General features: G+C 33.2%; 1 protein-coding gene across 1 annotated transcript; it reads right to left on the bottom strand.

Moving 5' to 3' along the window:
- Positions 1-5,363: 5,363 nt before the first annotated feature.
- On the bottom strand, positions 5,364-14,781 carry LOC146539832 (E3 ubiquitin-protein ligase RNFT2). The gene is made up of 6 exons (XM_085207606.1): positions 14,439-14,781; positions 13,854-14,186; positions 12,987-13,141; positions 12,090-12,360; positions 11,628-11,843; positions 5,364-10,509 (listed from the first exon to the last, which is right to left on the bottom strand). Exons 1-6 carry the CDS (start codon positions 14,637-14,639, stop codon positions 10,276-10,278), a joined length of 1,410 nt encoding a protein of 469 aa, XP_085063732.1. The 5' UTR covers positions 14,640-14,781; the 3' UTR covers positions 5,364-10,275.
- Between the last annotated feature and the right edge of the window lie 50 nt (positions 14,782-14,831).

The following is a 14,831-nucleotide window of genomic DNA, read 5'->3' as shown; positions in this document are numbered from 1 at the left end:
AAGAGTGCATAAGACTGTATAGATACGTTAATCTCGATGTATTAAGTGAAAGTGATATACGAGCAGTAAGTACAGCAGCTCAGTCCCGTTTGTAAATCTTTATATTTTATTTTGGATTGTTTTACTGCTCTTTGTACGTGTTATTTAAGTGCTCTGTGGTATTTGTTGATTATAACGTAATATATTAGTATTTTTCTCGTAGTGTTTAATATATAAAAAACTCGTTCTCTATATTTTTGTAATTATATACTACTTTAATTGCTTTGTTTTTCGATTCTTTTTTTTTTCTCTTTTATTTTCTAAGTAAATGACATTTATTTTTTTAAATGGTGCCGCTTTGTATATATGTAAATGTAAGTGAAACAAACAGGCTTAGTCAAGATCCCTATAAATGTTACTTCGCAAACTACGAGTTAATTGTAACTTTGTATTAAGTGATTATTGTGTAAGTAAAAATGGTTTCAGCTAGGGTTGCCAACATTTCGTCTGCAAAATACATACGTCTAAAAAAATATAATTTATTAAAAATTTTATGTACATTTTAAGTAATAAAAAACAAAAAGAAATAAGTTTATAAAAACAATATTGATCGATACTTAAGTTGTATATTTAGAACTTGTAATATTATTTTACAGTCATTAAATTGTCAATAGTTAATTTGTTATTATTTAAATAGTAAAATACTATATAATTATATTACAGTACGGTTGGTAACCCTAGTTTTTGGAAAATCAATAGAGAACCTCGCTGCCAATCTCCCTCCACATATCGACATTAGTGAGATTCTCATTGATTTAACCGGACTTTATACTACTAGTTATGATTGTAAATAAAGAAAATGCTTCAATTATATGCATTTCATTGAATGAGGGCGTGTCCATATATTTAAAAACCTTTGCCAAGCGATTAGAAATCGTTTGTTATTTGTCCTATAAAACAAACTTGTAAATAAAAAAAATATTTTTTTTTTCATTTTTGAATTAAAAAATTAATTGAAGTGTAAAATTGCAGCAGATATATCAGTTTATTAAGAGATTTCGTTGCTTTACGTAAGAAAAAGGCCTTTAGTATGACTTTAAAGCTGCACAGCAGATTAACAATACTATTATTGATTGTCTAAGCTGTAATTTTTGTAAGTTAAAAAATAATAAAATGTTACTATGAAAAAAAAATTAAAAGAAAAAAATCGATTTGAATATATTGCTATTTATTATGTTAAATTCTATTGTTTATAAGTAAAAACGATCTTTGTTATATTTTATTTCTTTGTTTTTTTTATATATGTACTTAATTATTTTCATTTGACCACGCAAATTCTAACACTATCAATTAAATTAAATATTAACATACTCAAATTAGATAGATATATAAAATGTAAAAAAAAAACATATTTTTTTCCAAATAAAGACCTGTAAGTCGTCTCATTTTATGACTTTATTATCAATAAATATTTATATGTTTAATTTTATCTATAGTGTTAGAATTTAAATGTTTTTTTTAGCTTCACGTTGTATCCCGCACTCAGCAGGATAGGCAGAGGGAACCTAGAGTTAAGAAACTCCATTCCTCACTTTCTGCCGAATTCTGGAGGCATTGCGTGTTGGGTGGCAGAGCTCAACGCCGCGCTTTGCCTCGACACTAGAGCGAAATAAATATTTCGCTTCCTCGAGCGGGGATCGAACCCACAACCGTCGCGTTACAGTCACACTCTTGTGCCGTTGCGCCACTACGGCCTCAGATTATTTATTCATTGTGAAATATTTATTTATGTTTCTATTTCCATTTCTTCGCTCTGGTGTCGAGGCAAAATAGGCATTGTTCCGCCACTCAACGCCTCCAGAATTCGGCGGAAAGTGGAGAACGGAGTGTCTTAAAACTAGGTTCCTTCTGTCTACCCTGCCATGTACGGGATACAGCGTGAAGGTGATTTATTTATTCATTGTCCTATAATGATACGCCCAACAAATGCTTTGCGCTTTCAGTGCAGTACTCTTATCTAATGTTTGTGATACTTTAAATAATAAATACTATTAGTGATCTAAATTATTTAATTTTTTCACATTTGTAGTCGGAGAGTAATTTTAAGTGATACATTTATGGACTATATAAAGTGTAAACAGAATTACAATATAATTGAAAATAATTTGTCTCATTCTTATTATTTTATTTAAAATAGATGTGGGTATTTGAAAAAAAAATTGTAATAATGAAAATCTTATTTGCTATATCAATACACATTTTAAAGATTTTTCAATAACAAACCCGCTGTGGCACATGGGCACAAGCGTGCGACTAAACATGCGACGGGTGTGGGTTCGATTTCCATTTGGAGGATTTGAATATAAAATATTCTATTTTCCTTGCTCTGGTAACGAGACAAAGTGCGGCGTTGAGCTCCGCCACTCAATATGCAAAATCTCGAGGATTCGGCGGAAGTATCTTAATGGGAAACGGAGTATCTAAAAATAGATATTTAAATGGACTATATAAAATATTTTTAATGAAAATGTTAGGACTTGAATTTATTAATATTTTTTATTCAAAAATAAGATCGACATGAAGGACATCAAAAGTCTATATGAAAAAAAAAAACAAATAAAATAACAATGTTTATTGAAATATGACCTGTTTGGTTTATTAATTCACAATTTATCACATTATGCTTATAAAATACATGAATTATTGCATAATTTCACAAATCTATAAGAGAGGACTTGAAGGTATATATTATCAAACATTTTTTACATTGTTTTGCAAGCAAATTATGTGTAATTCAGAGATTCACAACTAAGTAGCGCTTTAAAGAATCAATTGTTTGTTTAAATATGTATTTTCAATTAATCATTTTTTTCTGTAAATAAACTAACAGTTACTATGAACTGATATGGTGGTGCTTTTCCCTTTTTTTTAGAAAAATAAAAGTAATTATTGCGCTTTAGTTTTGAATGTCTGTTAAATACAGTACTAACTTCATTCTAGGCAGGTAAGCAACCGTATGGAATTACATTATTTATAAATCTATTAAACGTTTTTAATATAATGTCTTTTGGCAGAACCTTTTAAATGCTGTAGGTATTTGTTTTTAGCATATCATTTCAATATCACAATAAGAAGTAATTTAAACATGCCTTTAAATACATAATTATAAAAACCAAATTATACATACAAAAAATATACATTTTTATAAAATAATCGAAATATTAAAAGTTGATTTTTTTTAAATAAAAATTACAATTATTTAAGTAAATACATTATATATTTAAACTTCCATTATCATTCATTCATGTTTATTAGAAGACGAATCCCTTGTTAATTATATCACACATAGTAACCATTTCCTTTAGGCCTTCAAATATTCAATAAAAACTTCTTATTGAGAAATTGATAATCATTTATCTTATTATAAATTACATTATATGAAAAAATACACATGTTTAGATTATTTTCTATATTTATTAATCATCTTAATATATAAGTAACATCAAAACCCAACATTTACTTATATTTATTAAATACTAGCAGACCCGCGAACTTCGTATCGCCTTACAGTCGATTCTTTTTTTTTAATATGTATTCTACTATTCGGGACACCGGGTCAGCTAGTAAGATAAAAAAAATAAAGAAAGTTGATAAGTCAACAATTATATAATATCAAAAAAAAAAACTTAAATCACTTTAAATTCTTGTAATATTCATTAAAAATTACAATAAAAATAACAATTTCCGATATCTTATTATGATACCTACTTATTATATTTTATTTTTACTTATTCTAAATTCAGTTTCATTTTCATTGTAGAACTTTATGGTACTCGTTATTTTTTGTTTGGTTATCTGGCGCGTAAACAAACAGAGCAGATGGTTTTCCAACACGGGAACAGGCAACATACAATAGACCATGCGAGAAACATGAGTTTTCTATATTAATACCACAAACACTTAATAACGGCCCCTGGGATTTGTTTATAGTCATTGCGAAATCAAGCCGTACTGGAAACTGTAGTCTTTTAAGCTCGTATGGTATGTCAGTCGAAATCATTGGGATGCCCCGCATCATCAAAAAGTCTTCTCCTTTATACTTTCCTTTCAATATGATTGCTTCTATTACGTTATTCATTATTTTTTTATCGCTAATCGTGTGCCTTTACAAAGTTTCGCAAAATTACAACTACACATACAAGCTTTAATTGAAGATTCTTCTTCTTCCTGGCATTAATCCCGGCTATTGCCAGGGTCTGCCTTCCTAGTCAAACTACTCCACTTTGCACGATCTTTTGCGTCCTCGGTGGTTAGACCATTGGCTCTCATGTGCTGCATCACGACATCCAACCAGCGCTTCCTTGGGCGTCCGGAAGGTCGCGTCCCAGGAACTGGTATAGCAAGGCACTTGCGTCCGACATCGTTCTTAGGCCGGCGCGTAACATGGCCAAACCATCTCAAGCGACGCTCTTGGAGCTTATCCGCTACATCACGGACCCCAAGACTACCTAGAATGAATGTGTTGCGTATGCGGTCAGAACGCGTTACGCCGCACATCCACCTCAGCATCTTCATTTCCGTGACGTGAAGCTCCTGAGTGTGCCGAGATAGTGCTGGCCAACATTCGCTGCCGTATAAAAGAACCGGTCCGACGATGCTCTTGTATATCAGCCCCTTGAGCTTGGGCGGTATTCTGCGGTCGCAGACCACACCAGTGACCTCCCGCCATTTGGCCCAGGCAGCGCTTATCCGGCCATGGACATCGTGATCGATGCCTCCAGACTCGTGCATAACGGATCCAAGGTACCTGAACTTCTCCGACTTAACGGCTGGCTCAGGACCTATAAGGATGGTGCTCGAGTCCCGGCTCCCGCAGGCCATGTACTCTGTCTTCGACACATTTAGTTTAAGACCGCCGTTCTCAAGCGTACCCTTCCAGAGGTTCACTTTACGCTCCAGCGTCAGTCGGTTCTCGGCAATGAGTGCTATGTCGTCGGCATACATCATCAGCCATGGAGGCTGGTCCTGGATGTGAGCCGAGACAGTATCGAGGACTACATTGAATAAGAACGGACTAAGAGCCGAGCCCTGGTGAACCCCCACTGTAATCGGGAAGGGTCTAGTGTCGCCAACAGCAGTCCTAACCATAGAAGCGGAATCGTAGTACATGCCTCTGATAATCTCAATAAAAATGCGAGAGATTGGAACTCACTGCCGGCATCTGTATTTCCTGTGACATACAATGTGGGGGTTTTCAAAGAAAGGGTGAATAGGTATTTTCTAGGCAAGCGTGCACCACCGTAGACCGCATCAACGTTCACCAGACTTGATGCGGTCAAACGCAAGCCTATCCCATATAAAAAAAAAAAAAAAAAAATATAGGCCTCAGGGATCCCTTTGGATCGCAATGCCCACCAGATACACTGACGAGGCACACAGTCAAAGGCCTTCTGCAGATCTAAAAAGGCCACATGCAGAGCTCTCCTTTTTTCCCTGTATGCCTCCATCAAAGTTCTGAGGGCGAAAATGGCGTCCATGGTGCCCGATCCTGGCTGAAATCCATATTGAGACGCAGAGACAGTACACTCTCGGCGGAGCCTGAGGTCGATCATGCGCTCGAAGAGCTTCATGGTATGACTCATAAGCTTAATGCCCCTATAACTACCACAATCTTGAACACTGCCCCGTCCCTTGTAAATAGGGGTAATAAAGCTAAGCCGCCACTGATGCGGCATCTTACCAGTGTTCAAGATATGGTTAAAAAGGTCAGTAAGCATGAGCACACCAAGAGAGCCCAACGATTTCCACGCTTCGATCGGAATGTCGTCAGGTCCCACCGCTTTTCCGTTCTTCATTCTTATTCCAGAGGATGTCCTGACTAATATCTGTCCGATATTTGTTTGTGGGCATACGGGTACGCGACCCCGGATCCTCGAGCCGCCACTCTTACATCCTCATCCAGTCCGGAAGAATGGTGTCCCCCCCCTTCCCCTCCTCCTTTCCTTAGCTCTCTCCTTCTTCTACCTATCCTACTCCTTCTATTTTACTCTCCCCTCGGTTTTTCCCCACAAAGGGGTGGCTCCAATTAAAAACCGCCAACCGCCACTTAAATGGACCATGAAGATTGTTAGGCGGAAACCCTGGCAAATCAAGTGAGTTTAAAAATTCCGGTAGATAGTTCACAACATCATCTTCATTAGTAGCGGTATCAACTGATTTATATGTCCTCATTACGCCAGGAATTACATCTTGGAAATTGAAAATTTAATTCATTTATATCAGTGTGTTTGGCAGCCAGTAAAGCTCTTCCGTTCAACCAACCATGGAATAAATAATTTTCAGCAACATTTGGAAGCACTTTATGATGAATGAGTTCATCTTTGGATTACGTTAACTGACAAAAACGATCAGGAAAGGTGATGCAGCCAATCAGCGCATCTATAGGAAGTTTGCCATTACCAATATCAATGAGTTAATTAGAGAATATGTCTCCAGATTGATCATTTTGCATCATGACACGAATATTCTCGCTTAAATGTAATACCTTGACATGTTTCTACAATTTGGAGGACTTTAAACATGATTTCAGTTCATCAGCTTGCTTTGAACGTGGAACCACTGGCAATGTTTGGCGAAAATCTCCTGATAATAAAATCCGTAGATCTTTTAAAGTTCTTTCTAAATTCAACTGTCAAATCAAATTAAAGTGTTTAGTAAGTGATATTGTAGATGACATAGCATCTCATAAACAAAATATTTCAATTACCTGCATTTATCATCTTGATTGGGAAATCATAGCCATCTTCAACTTGCCAAAATATAATGGGATATTGCAGTGCATCATATGAGCGATGTGTTTCCTTAATACGTTGTAATCGATTATTTCACGTGACTCCAAATTTTCTCCAATTTCAACAATGGCAACTTCATCGATAGAAGATGCATTAAAACATTGCACTTTTGAAAAATATAATTAGTTAATTGTATTCGTGAAATAATTTTTGTAATTGTTCAACTATTGACCTTTTCAGTGAATTGTTATGTGTACAACGTAGGTTGATTTCTTGTGGAGAATTTTTCATAAAATAAATTTGCTAAGACTTGTAGTCGCTATCTGGTACTGGTAACAATAAACCTGCTCTATGATATATTTGACCTTGAAACTGTTGAGGGAAAAATGTATTGTAATGCGTATGGGCTATAATAGTTATGATTAACATACATGCAACTGCAGATACTATGACAAAACTTAAAAATTAGCATTAAATTTTCCCGAACTGCTTTTGTTACTCCAAATGAAGTCATTTGAAAGCAGTCGTTGTATTGTTGAATATTTTTTAAGAAGTGTATATGGAATATGCTCCTATTCCTAAAACCAATGAGTACAATGGCTCTGGAGGTGGAAGTTACGGTATCAATTTACACAACACAATCTATTGGCTTTATTTTACAATAACAATTTTTAAATTTCAATTTTTACAATAACCTTACAATATTGGCTAACTGAGTTCATAGGTCCAATAGCAACACAGCTGTAGGCACTGCTGGCATCAATTGATATATATAACAAAAAGGAGCTCGATTCAAATTTGCACCATTATCAGTAGTAGTAAACTATCGTGCTTTACGGGTCTGTCTCAATCGATTTTTTTCACGTTCATTGCAATCTTCACGTTCTGGGCAGTACGATTAGATTCTTCTGCCTAAATTTGTCCACCGCCTTATAGAAGGCATATTTAGTAAGTCACAAATACACAACACTTTATTAATTTTATAAAATTTGTGGCTTTTAGATTTAATAATGTAGATGCACATTTACAACAAAGAGACTTTTACATTTCAAGTGACATTTTACCATAGAAATATTGACAAATATTGACATTAAAAGACTGAGATCCCAGGGCCCCCAGACCTACATCATTTTAGCAAAGCTGAAATCTAATATGTACTTAAGACTGTATGCATACTCTCTAACTTAAAAAAACCTTCAGAGATAGTGCCAACTTAAAGCACACTTCCAGTTACATTAAAATAGAAATTCTCGTTTTTATATATGTTTTAAAGTAAAAAATGTATATTTCACATTCTTTCACGTGTACCTTTACTTCTGCCAAACTTCCTAAAGGTTCTTTAAAATTTAAATATATTATTTACGGACTATTTAAAGATCCCTCATATATAACCAGATCAATCCGATGGCTTCATCATTTGCCCAGAAAGAGATATACCGTTATTTTTTGCTACCTTTTAAAGGATCCTATTTTCAAATTAGTGAGTAAGCATATAATATGTAAGCATATGTCTTAACTACATGTAAGACTAATAGTCCTGGCGACTCTGGGATCTGGAGCTATAATATTTATACGATACTAACGTCAGTCAATTGTTTTGCCTTCCCGGAATCCAGCGACTAACATTTAAACTTTATAGTACGGTATTAAAGTCCAAATTGACTTTTAAGTATTAATTACGGATCTTTTGTATGGGAATGTAGAAAAGTGTTGCTTTTATATCTTTTCTGGCAATTTTTTAAAGTTGGATCCAATTTTTTTTTATTTCAACAGAAAATGCTCATCACGCTGAATAACTTTTCCTAAAGCGTTGTATTGATATCTCTTATAGATTAGGCGGGCTGCTAGGGTTTCACATCAGGTATTCGGGCTATCAAAATAAATTATAGCCTATATGTAGGCGAAGACTAATGGCTATGCGACAAAAGAAGTTTCATTTAAATCCGTTCAGTAGTTTTTGCGTTAAAGAGTCACAACAGACAGACAGACAGACAAGAATTCCAAAAATTATATTTTTCTCTTCTATTACTTGTATAAAGTCCCCCGGAAAGGTTTTTTTTAGTTTATATTCAATGTACAGATTTTACCCCCCTTACAGTTTTATTATATATATAGATTATTAATTTTTATATCTAACTATAATTAATATGGAAATGTTATACTACAATATTTACATATGTACAAAATACCAATTTGTTACAAAAAAAAGAAGTATACATTTTTTTAAAAATTATAAACATTGTAAAAAACAAAAAATCGCACAGACCTGGAATTATATTTGAAAGTAGCAGGAGTACTAAATACACCTTCAATTTTTAAATATTATTTTATATTTCAGAAATGGTATCAAAGTTAACAAGTGGTGGCCGCCGTAAAAATAGGTTTTCTGAACTTTTGCGCACACACGCGGTACACTCGGAAAGGAAATAATCAAAGGCAAGAAAATAGAATTTCAAAAGATTTGTGAAGATGTATATTTACGTGATTCCTGTTTTATGAAATCATATTGAAAAAAAAAAAACATTTTAATGACTGATACTGTTTAATATTCTATCCGATCCCAAGGTCTATTTATTATAAAACCGTTCTAAAATTGTGAAATATTTCAGTTGCCAATATTGTAAGCCACTCTTACTATTGAAAAGTGTTTATAGGCGAAAAAAATATTTTATTGCGTGACATGACGCAGGATGTACTTATAAAATAAGCTAAAAACTGTAATAAATGTATATGTATATGGTTACTTCTATATGGTCAATTTACTACAAAACAAATCTAAATTTAATGTCATATTTCATAAAAAAAATAACATATTGATTAATCTTTGTCTTCATTTCATTCATAAATTTCAAATGAATAAATGTGGAATTAGCTTTTCAATAATTATGAGTGTGAAAAATTATACGAGAAAACATGCTTTTTAAAGAGAGCTATATATAATAAACTTATGGTATAATGGACATGAGGCTAACTATAAATATAATATTTATCATTAAAATATTTTTATATCATATACATAATGGGCTGCTTTAGATACAACTCGACTTGACTCACGTTACCAAAAAAATAAACAATAATATATTTATTATTGCCCACTTCAAATATTTCTTTTTTTTATAATTGTGTGTTGCACAATTTTTTTTCCTGTATATTAAAAGAGAGTGTTTAGAGATTACGAACTTAATTATACATAGTAAATAACGACTTTCAAATATGTTAATTATGGATAAATAAATAATATTTATTTCATAAATCATATCATAATAAATAAAACTTTTAATTAAGAAAGTAAGAAAGAGAAAGAAAGAAATCGACACAATACTGGAAAACATTCAATAATAAACTTTTGACATACATATTATAATTTTAATAAAAATATTTGTAATGTGAAAATATTTGTTGCTTTCCTTGATTTTTTTCAAAAGTGCTGTTACCATATAATTTATGAATGAATTAATAAATCATTTAAATAACCGTGTAATCCAATTTAAACTTTACAGTCAAATCAATAAAGTTGAAAATCATACGTGGTGGAGCCGTCACGCCAAGTCGGTTCATCAGCCACCTTGGCCCTGCAGAGGGGGCAAGTGTGTTCCCGGTCCAGCCAGGCGGCTATACAGAGCTCGCAGAATATGTGGCTGCAGCCAAGTCGCACCGGAGTCGTGTAGTCGTCGTGACATATTGGACAGGAGTCGCCGGCCGAAATTAGCTGTTCACATGTGGGCTTGGTGCCGAGGTTCTAGAATGATATTGTTTTTAAATTGGCTTAAAGAACCTAGTCATGACACATATTAGGATATATTTTAAATTAATATTATAAAAATGAGGCCAGTCGTGGCGCTGTGGTACAAAATGTGACTGTAAAATCGACTGGTTGTGGATTCGATCCTCACTCAGGAAATGAAATATTAATTTAAATGTATTTTTTCGTAATTCATTGGTGGTAAAACGCGTCGATGAGTTCCGCCACTCAACATTCACTGCCTTGATAATACGGCGGATAGTGGTGAGCGGAGTGTCTTAACACTAGGTTCCCTCTGCCTACCTTGCTGTGTGCGGGATACAGCGTGAAGCTAATTTATTATTTTACATAGTTTTCTGCGTGTACTTAATATGATTAAAATCATAATTTAACAGGTGAACAATTGGAATAAACATTGATATTAAGATTGACCTTCTATTATATAATATTTTACTTTAAAACATAAGGCAGACCGCGCATTTCATCGTCTATTCTCATAGTCAAACGGAACCGGAATAAAATATTTCAAACGCTGGCAACCTCTATTTGCGGCAGGAATTTTTCAGGCAACCCTGTTTTATAGTGTTCAGAAAAAATAAACTTTAATTTGATAAATTTGATTTATTAAAAAAAACACATGAGTGCAAATTATTAACATTTAGTGACATGTTTAAACCAGGCAACCCTAGATTTGCGGCAGACTGAGAGCTGGTAACCCTTAATTTTCCAATTCCTTATGCGATTATCTTTCAAATGATGTGTGATTCATATAAAAAACGTATGGGTGCAATTTTCTCCAAAAACGAGTTACGAAAAAATGTAATTAAAGGTGATTGCGGCAAGATTCTTCCAGGCAACCCAGGTGTAAGCTGTTCTACTAATCATGTATTATTCATTAATATAGGTTTAATTAAGAAAACTCGTATATGCAGGATTCAACAGCCGGATCTCAGGGCTCTATAGTACATACAGTACAGCATAAATTTATTATACTATATTGATATTATTATTAAATTTATATTCTGTCAATAACCATCTTCCATCCACATTTCAAACTAAAATATTTTAAATATGCATAATAAAAAAACAACAAAGAAAAAATTAGGATAACTTACGACACTCTGCAACAGCGTCCAAGTGGCATTCTTGAACAGTCTCAGTCTAACAGCTATTTCAACGATCTTCGCAATCACATAAATAGAAGTGAGGAACATGCCCACCATTTTCTCTGAACCCTCATACGATTGCATTAAAAAGAATATCCAAGGCTGAATTGTTATAAGGCATCTGTATAACTGTGAAACTGCTTCAGTAAACAAGTAAACTTTACCCTGGAATAAATAGAGTGTTGTTTAATAATTTTAAATTAAAAATAAACACTAAAATATGTCAGAACTCGAATCTTTACCCCTAGCCGAAATTGTTAAACACTCTGGCCATGAAGCCATATATTCTTATCAAATAAGTTGTACCAGGCTTATAAGAATTTCAATTAAGCTACTACTAAGCATCTTTTATACACACTACTACTACTAAATGAACTAAACTAAATAAAATCTACAAAACAAAAAACTCACCCTCTTCTGGAACGGCAACACGCAAGCCGGCATCATAGTAATCAATATCTTTACATTCACGGTAATAATTTTCACTATTAAATCAGTCAAAACGACCAGCCACAATAGTTCCCAAACATCTATGGTGTCCGTGTACCCTGGGAACATTATAACATTTGGCAGTAGCTTCCCATGGCCGAACAGAAAGTGAACGATTAATATGCTACTAGTTGCAAATATTAGTTCGCTGAACAAAGATATTATACTTCTATTCATTTGCTTGCCGTTTTCTCTGTAAAAAAATTTAATACATATTAAATTTTGGTTTGGTATTGGTTTTTTTTTATTTGAGGCTGTCGTGGAGTATTGGTACAGCTTCTGACTACAAACCCGACATTTGTGGATTCGATTCTCACTCGGTGGAATTAATTATTTTCATTTCTTTGTTCTGGTCACAATAGGTAATATCTGGAAAATTTGGTCAAAATCAAACAAAATGTTTTAACTCTCCCACTCTCTCTGCTTGTGTAAAGCTGAGTCTTTCTTAATAATAGGATTTGAACCTGCGCCTCTTGGGAATAATTAATTTTAAAATTTTAAAAAAATATTGCAGATGCTATAAGTATCTGAAATGTATAGGTCGTTATATATTTACGTCGTAAATTCTTATTAGTTCATCACTCTATATACTGAACCAATATTGTGTTTATTTTTTTATATTTTCTTTATTATTTTTCGATATTACCTACTTTTATAAATGAATTGTTAATAATAAAAATTATAAATAATAAAGACACACGAAAAACAATTCAAAATTACTCAGACGCTGTCCCCAACACCACCATTGCCTTGACTCAATATTTCAAATATATTATTAATTCATAAAAACGTAAAAGAAATAATTAAATAAAGGCTTACCTTGTAACAATACTGTTACAGTGATGGAATGTACATTGTAATATAATAAATGTGATGATACCCTCTCTACTGTCATACATATATTTTATAAACAGTATGAAGTAGAAGGGTGCATAGCGTAATAATATATTTAAAGCTGCCCTTACATCTACCACCTAAAAATAGAAAGAACAAGTGTAAAAATGGTTGAATATTTTCAATGGTTCTTTTTCTGGTTCACACTGCACCATATATAGGATAGGCAGAGAGGCAGAAATTCTAAATGTTAAGTGGGAAAAATCAATAACTAAGTATATTTTGTCTGAGAGTGAGAGAGTTAAAATAATTTATTCCCCCAAGTAGGAACTGAACCTACCACCATCACATTTACAGTCAGAGGTTATCCCACTGTGCCAAGACCACTTCCCATTTCTACTATAATTATATTAAATTAAATTTAGAAAATATAAATAATTAAAAAAAACAAATAACATTTTACAATATCAAATGTGAAATGTTCACTACAAGACAATTTTTTTATATCTAAACACTTTAGCATTTATGAAGTCGATAGTAAAACCAAATTACTGTCAGCTAAACTATGTATTTATTATTAGAATTGTTATAAAGCTTTTTTTTATTTAATTCTTAGTTTTGTCAATAAAAATCTAACAACAAAAGATATAAGATATGATAATGAGGGTACAAGTAGACTCGCTCTGATCAAAGGACAAAATGTGGTATTGAATTCTACCATTCAACACACAATATTTAGCAAATTTTGTGGTGTGTGGGGAATAGTGTCTTAACACTAGGTTTTCTATGTCTACCTAACCATGTGGAAAAAAATTTAAGGTTTTAATAACAATATTATATATTTAAACTCACCTGCTGTGCACCATCTTCACTTTGACTATCATTATCTGCATTTTCATTGATATTGTTATTATTTGATGGATTTACAGATATATTAATTTCTGCATGTGGTTGAGCTTGTTCAGACATGTTTGATTCATTAGAGACACTATTACTCATACCTTGGCTTGAGCTTCTGTGTGTCATGGGTGTACCTCTATCTGTCACTACATATGTTTGAGAAGAAGGCCCCAAGTTTACATGAGCTATGGAGCTTTGTGGTCTTTGAGGGCCATCTATGGCTTGATGTGTACCAGGTGGATTCCTTGGAAGCCATGTTGGAAGGGATAGTCTGGCGTTATTTCCCTAGAGTAAAGAATGTAAATTTTATTGTACTAAATGTAAATGTCATTAAAAATGATGTAAACGTATACTAACAGGAATATATTCCTTTATTTCATATTAAACTTAGAAATGCTTTAGCAGTAAACATACAATGTTGTGAAATACATCAGAATTTATGATAAGGCGAAAATGTTTTTATATCTAGAACCAGTTAAATAGACAGCAATTGTCATTACATTGCGTCACGGTTGGATAATAATAATAATAATATACCATTCTTGCATGTTCCACGAGTGGCCGGATTTCTCTGAAGACACTGTTAAGTCGATCCCCAAGGCCTATATTGCTTCTATTTGGGGCCAATGGTCTGGCTGCCGGATCCATCCTATGTGTTGCATTATTACGATTACTGTTTTCTTCTGTACCCTCACCCTGACCCTCTATATCCAGGTTCAGTTGACTCGATTGAGCCATAGTTTTTGCGCTATTAAGTCTATTTAGTCAAATATATAATATTAACTAAAATATTGTCATTTCCAACAAAATAATTAAAACATTTACGCGAAGGTCAATTTGGAAAATTGACACTTCAATGTTGTGTTTGACACTTGACAATTGACATAATTGAATAGGAGTTTGATTTTAAATCTCGGCGTTAATGTGGCA

The sequence above is a fragment of the Heliconius melpomene genome, chromosome 3 (genome assembly GCF_056956725.1).
Source record: "Heliconius melpomene rosina isolate 202511_hmr_F chromosome 3, ASM5695672v1, whole genome shotgun sequence".
Classification (NCBI taxonomy): Eukaryota; Metazoa; Arthropoda; class Insecta; order Lepidoptera; family Nymphalidae; genus Heliconius; species Heliconius melpomene.
The sequence above is the reverse complement of the archived record's forward strand: the minus strand, read 5'-3'. Positions and strand labels throughout refer to the sequence as shown.

Coding starts and splice junctions, on each gene's coding strand:
- LOC146539832 (XM_085207606.1), bottom strand. CDS start 14,639: ATGGCTCAATCGAGTCAACTGAACCTGGATATAGAGGGTCAGGGTGAG. Junction 11,844..12,089: donor TGTTGCCGTTCCAGAAGAGG/GTGAGTTTTTTG, acceptor TATTTATTCCAG/GGTAAAGTTTACTTGTTTAC. Junction 10,510..11,627: donor GGACGCTGTTGCAGAGTGTC/GTAAGTTATCCT, acceptor ATATCATTCTAG/AACCTCGGCACCAAGCCCAC.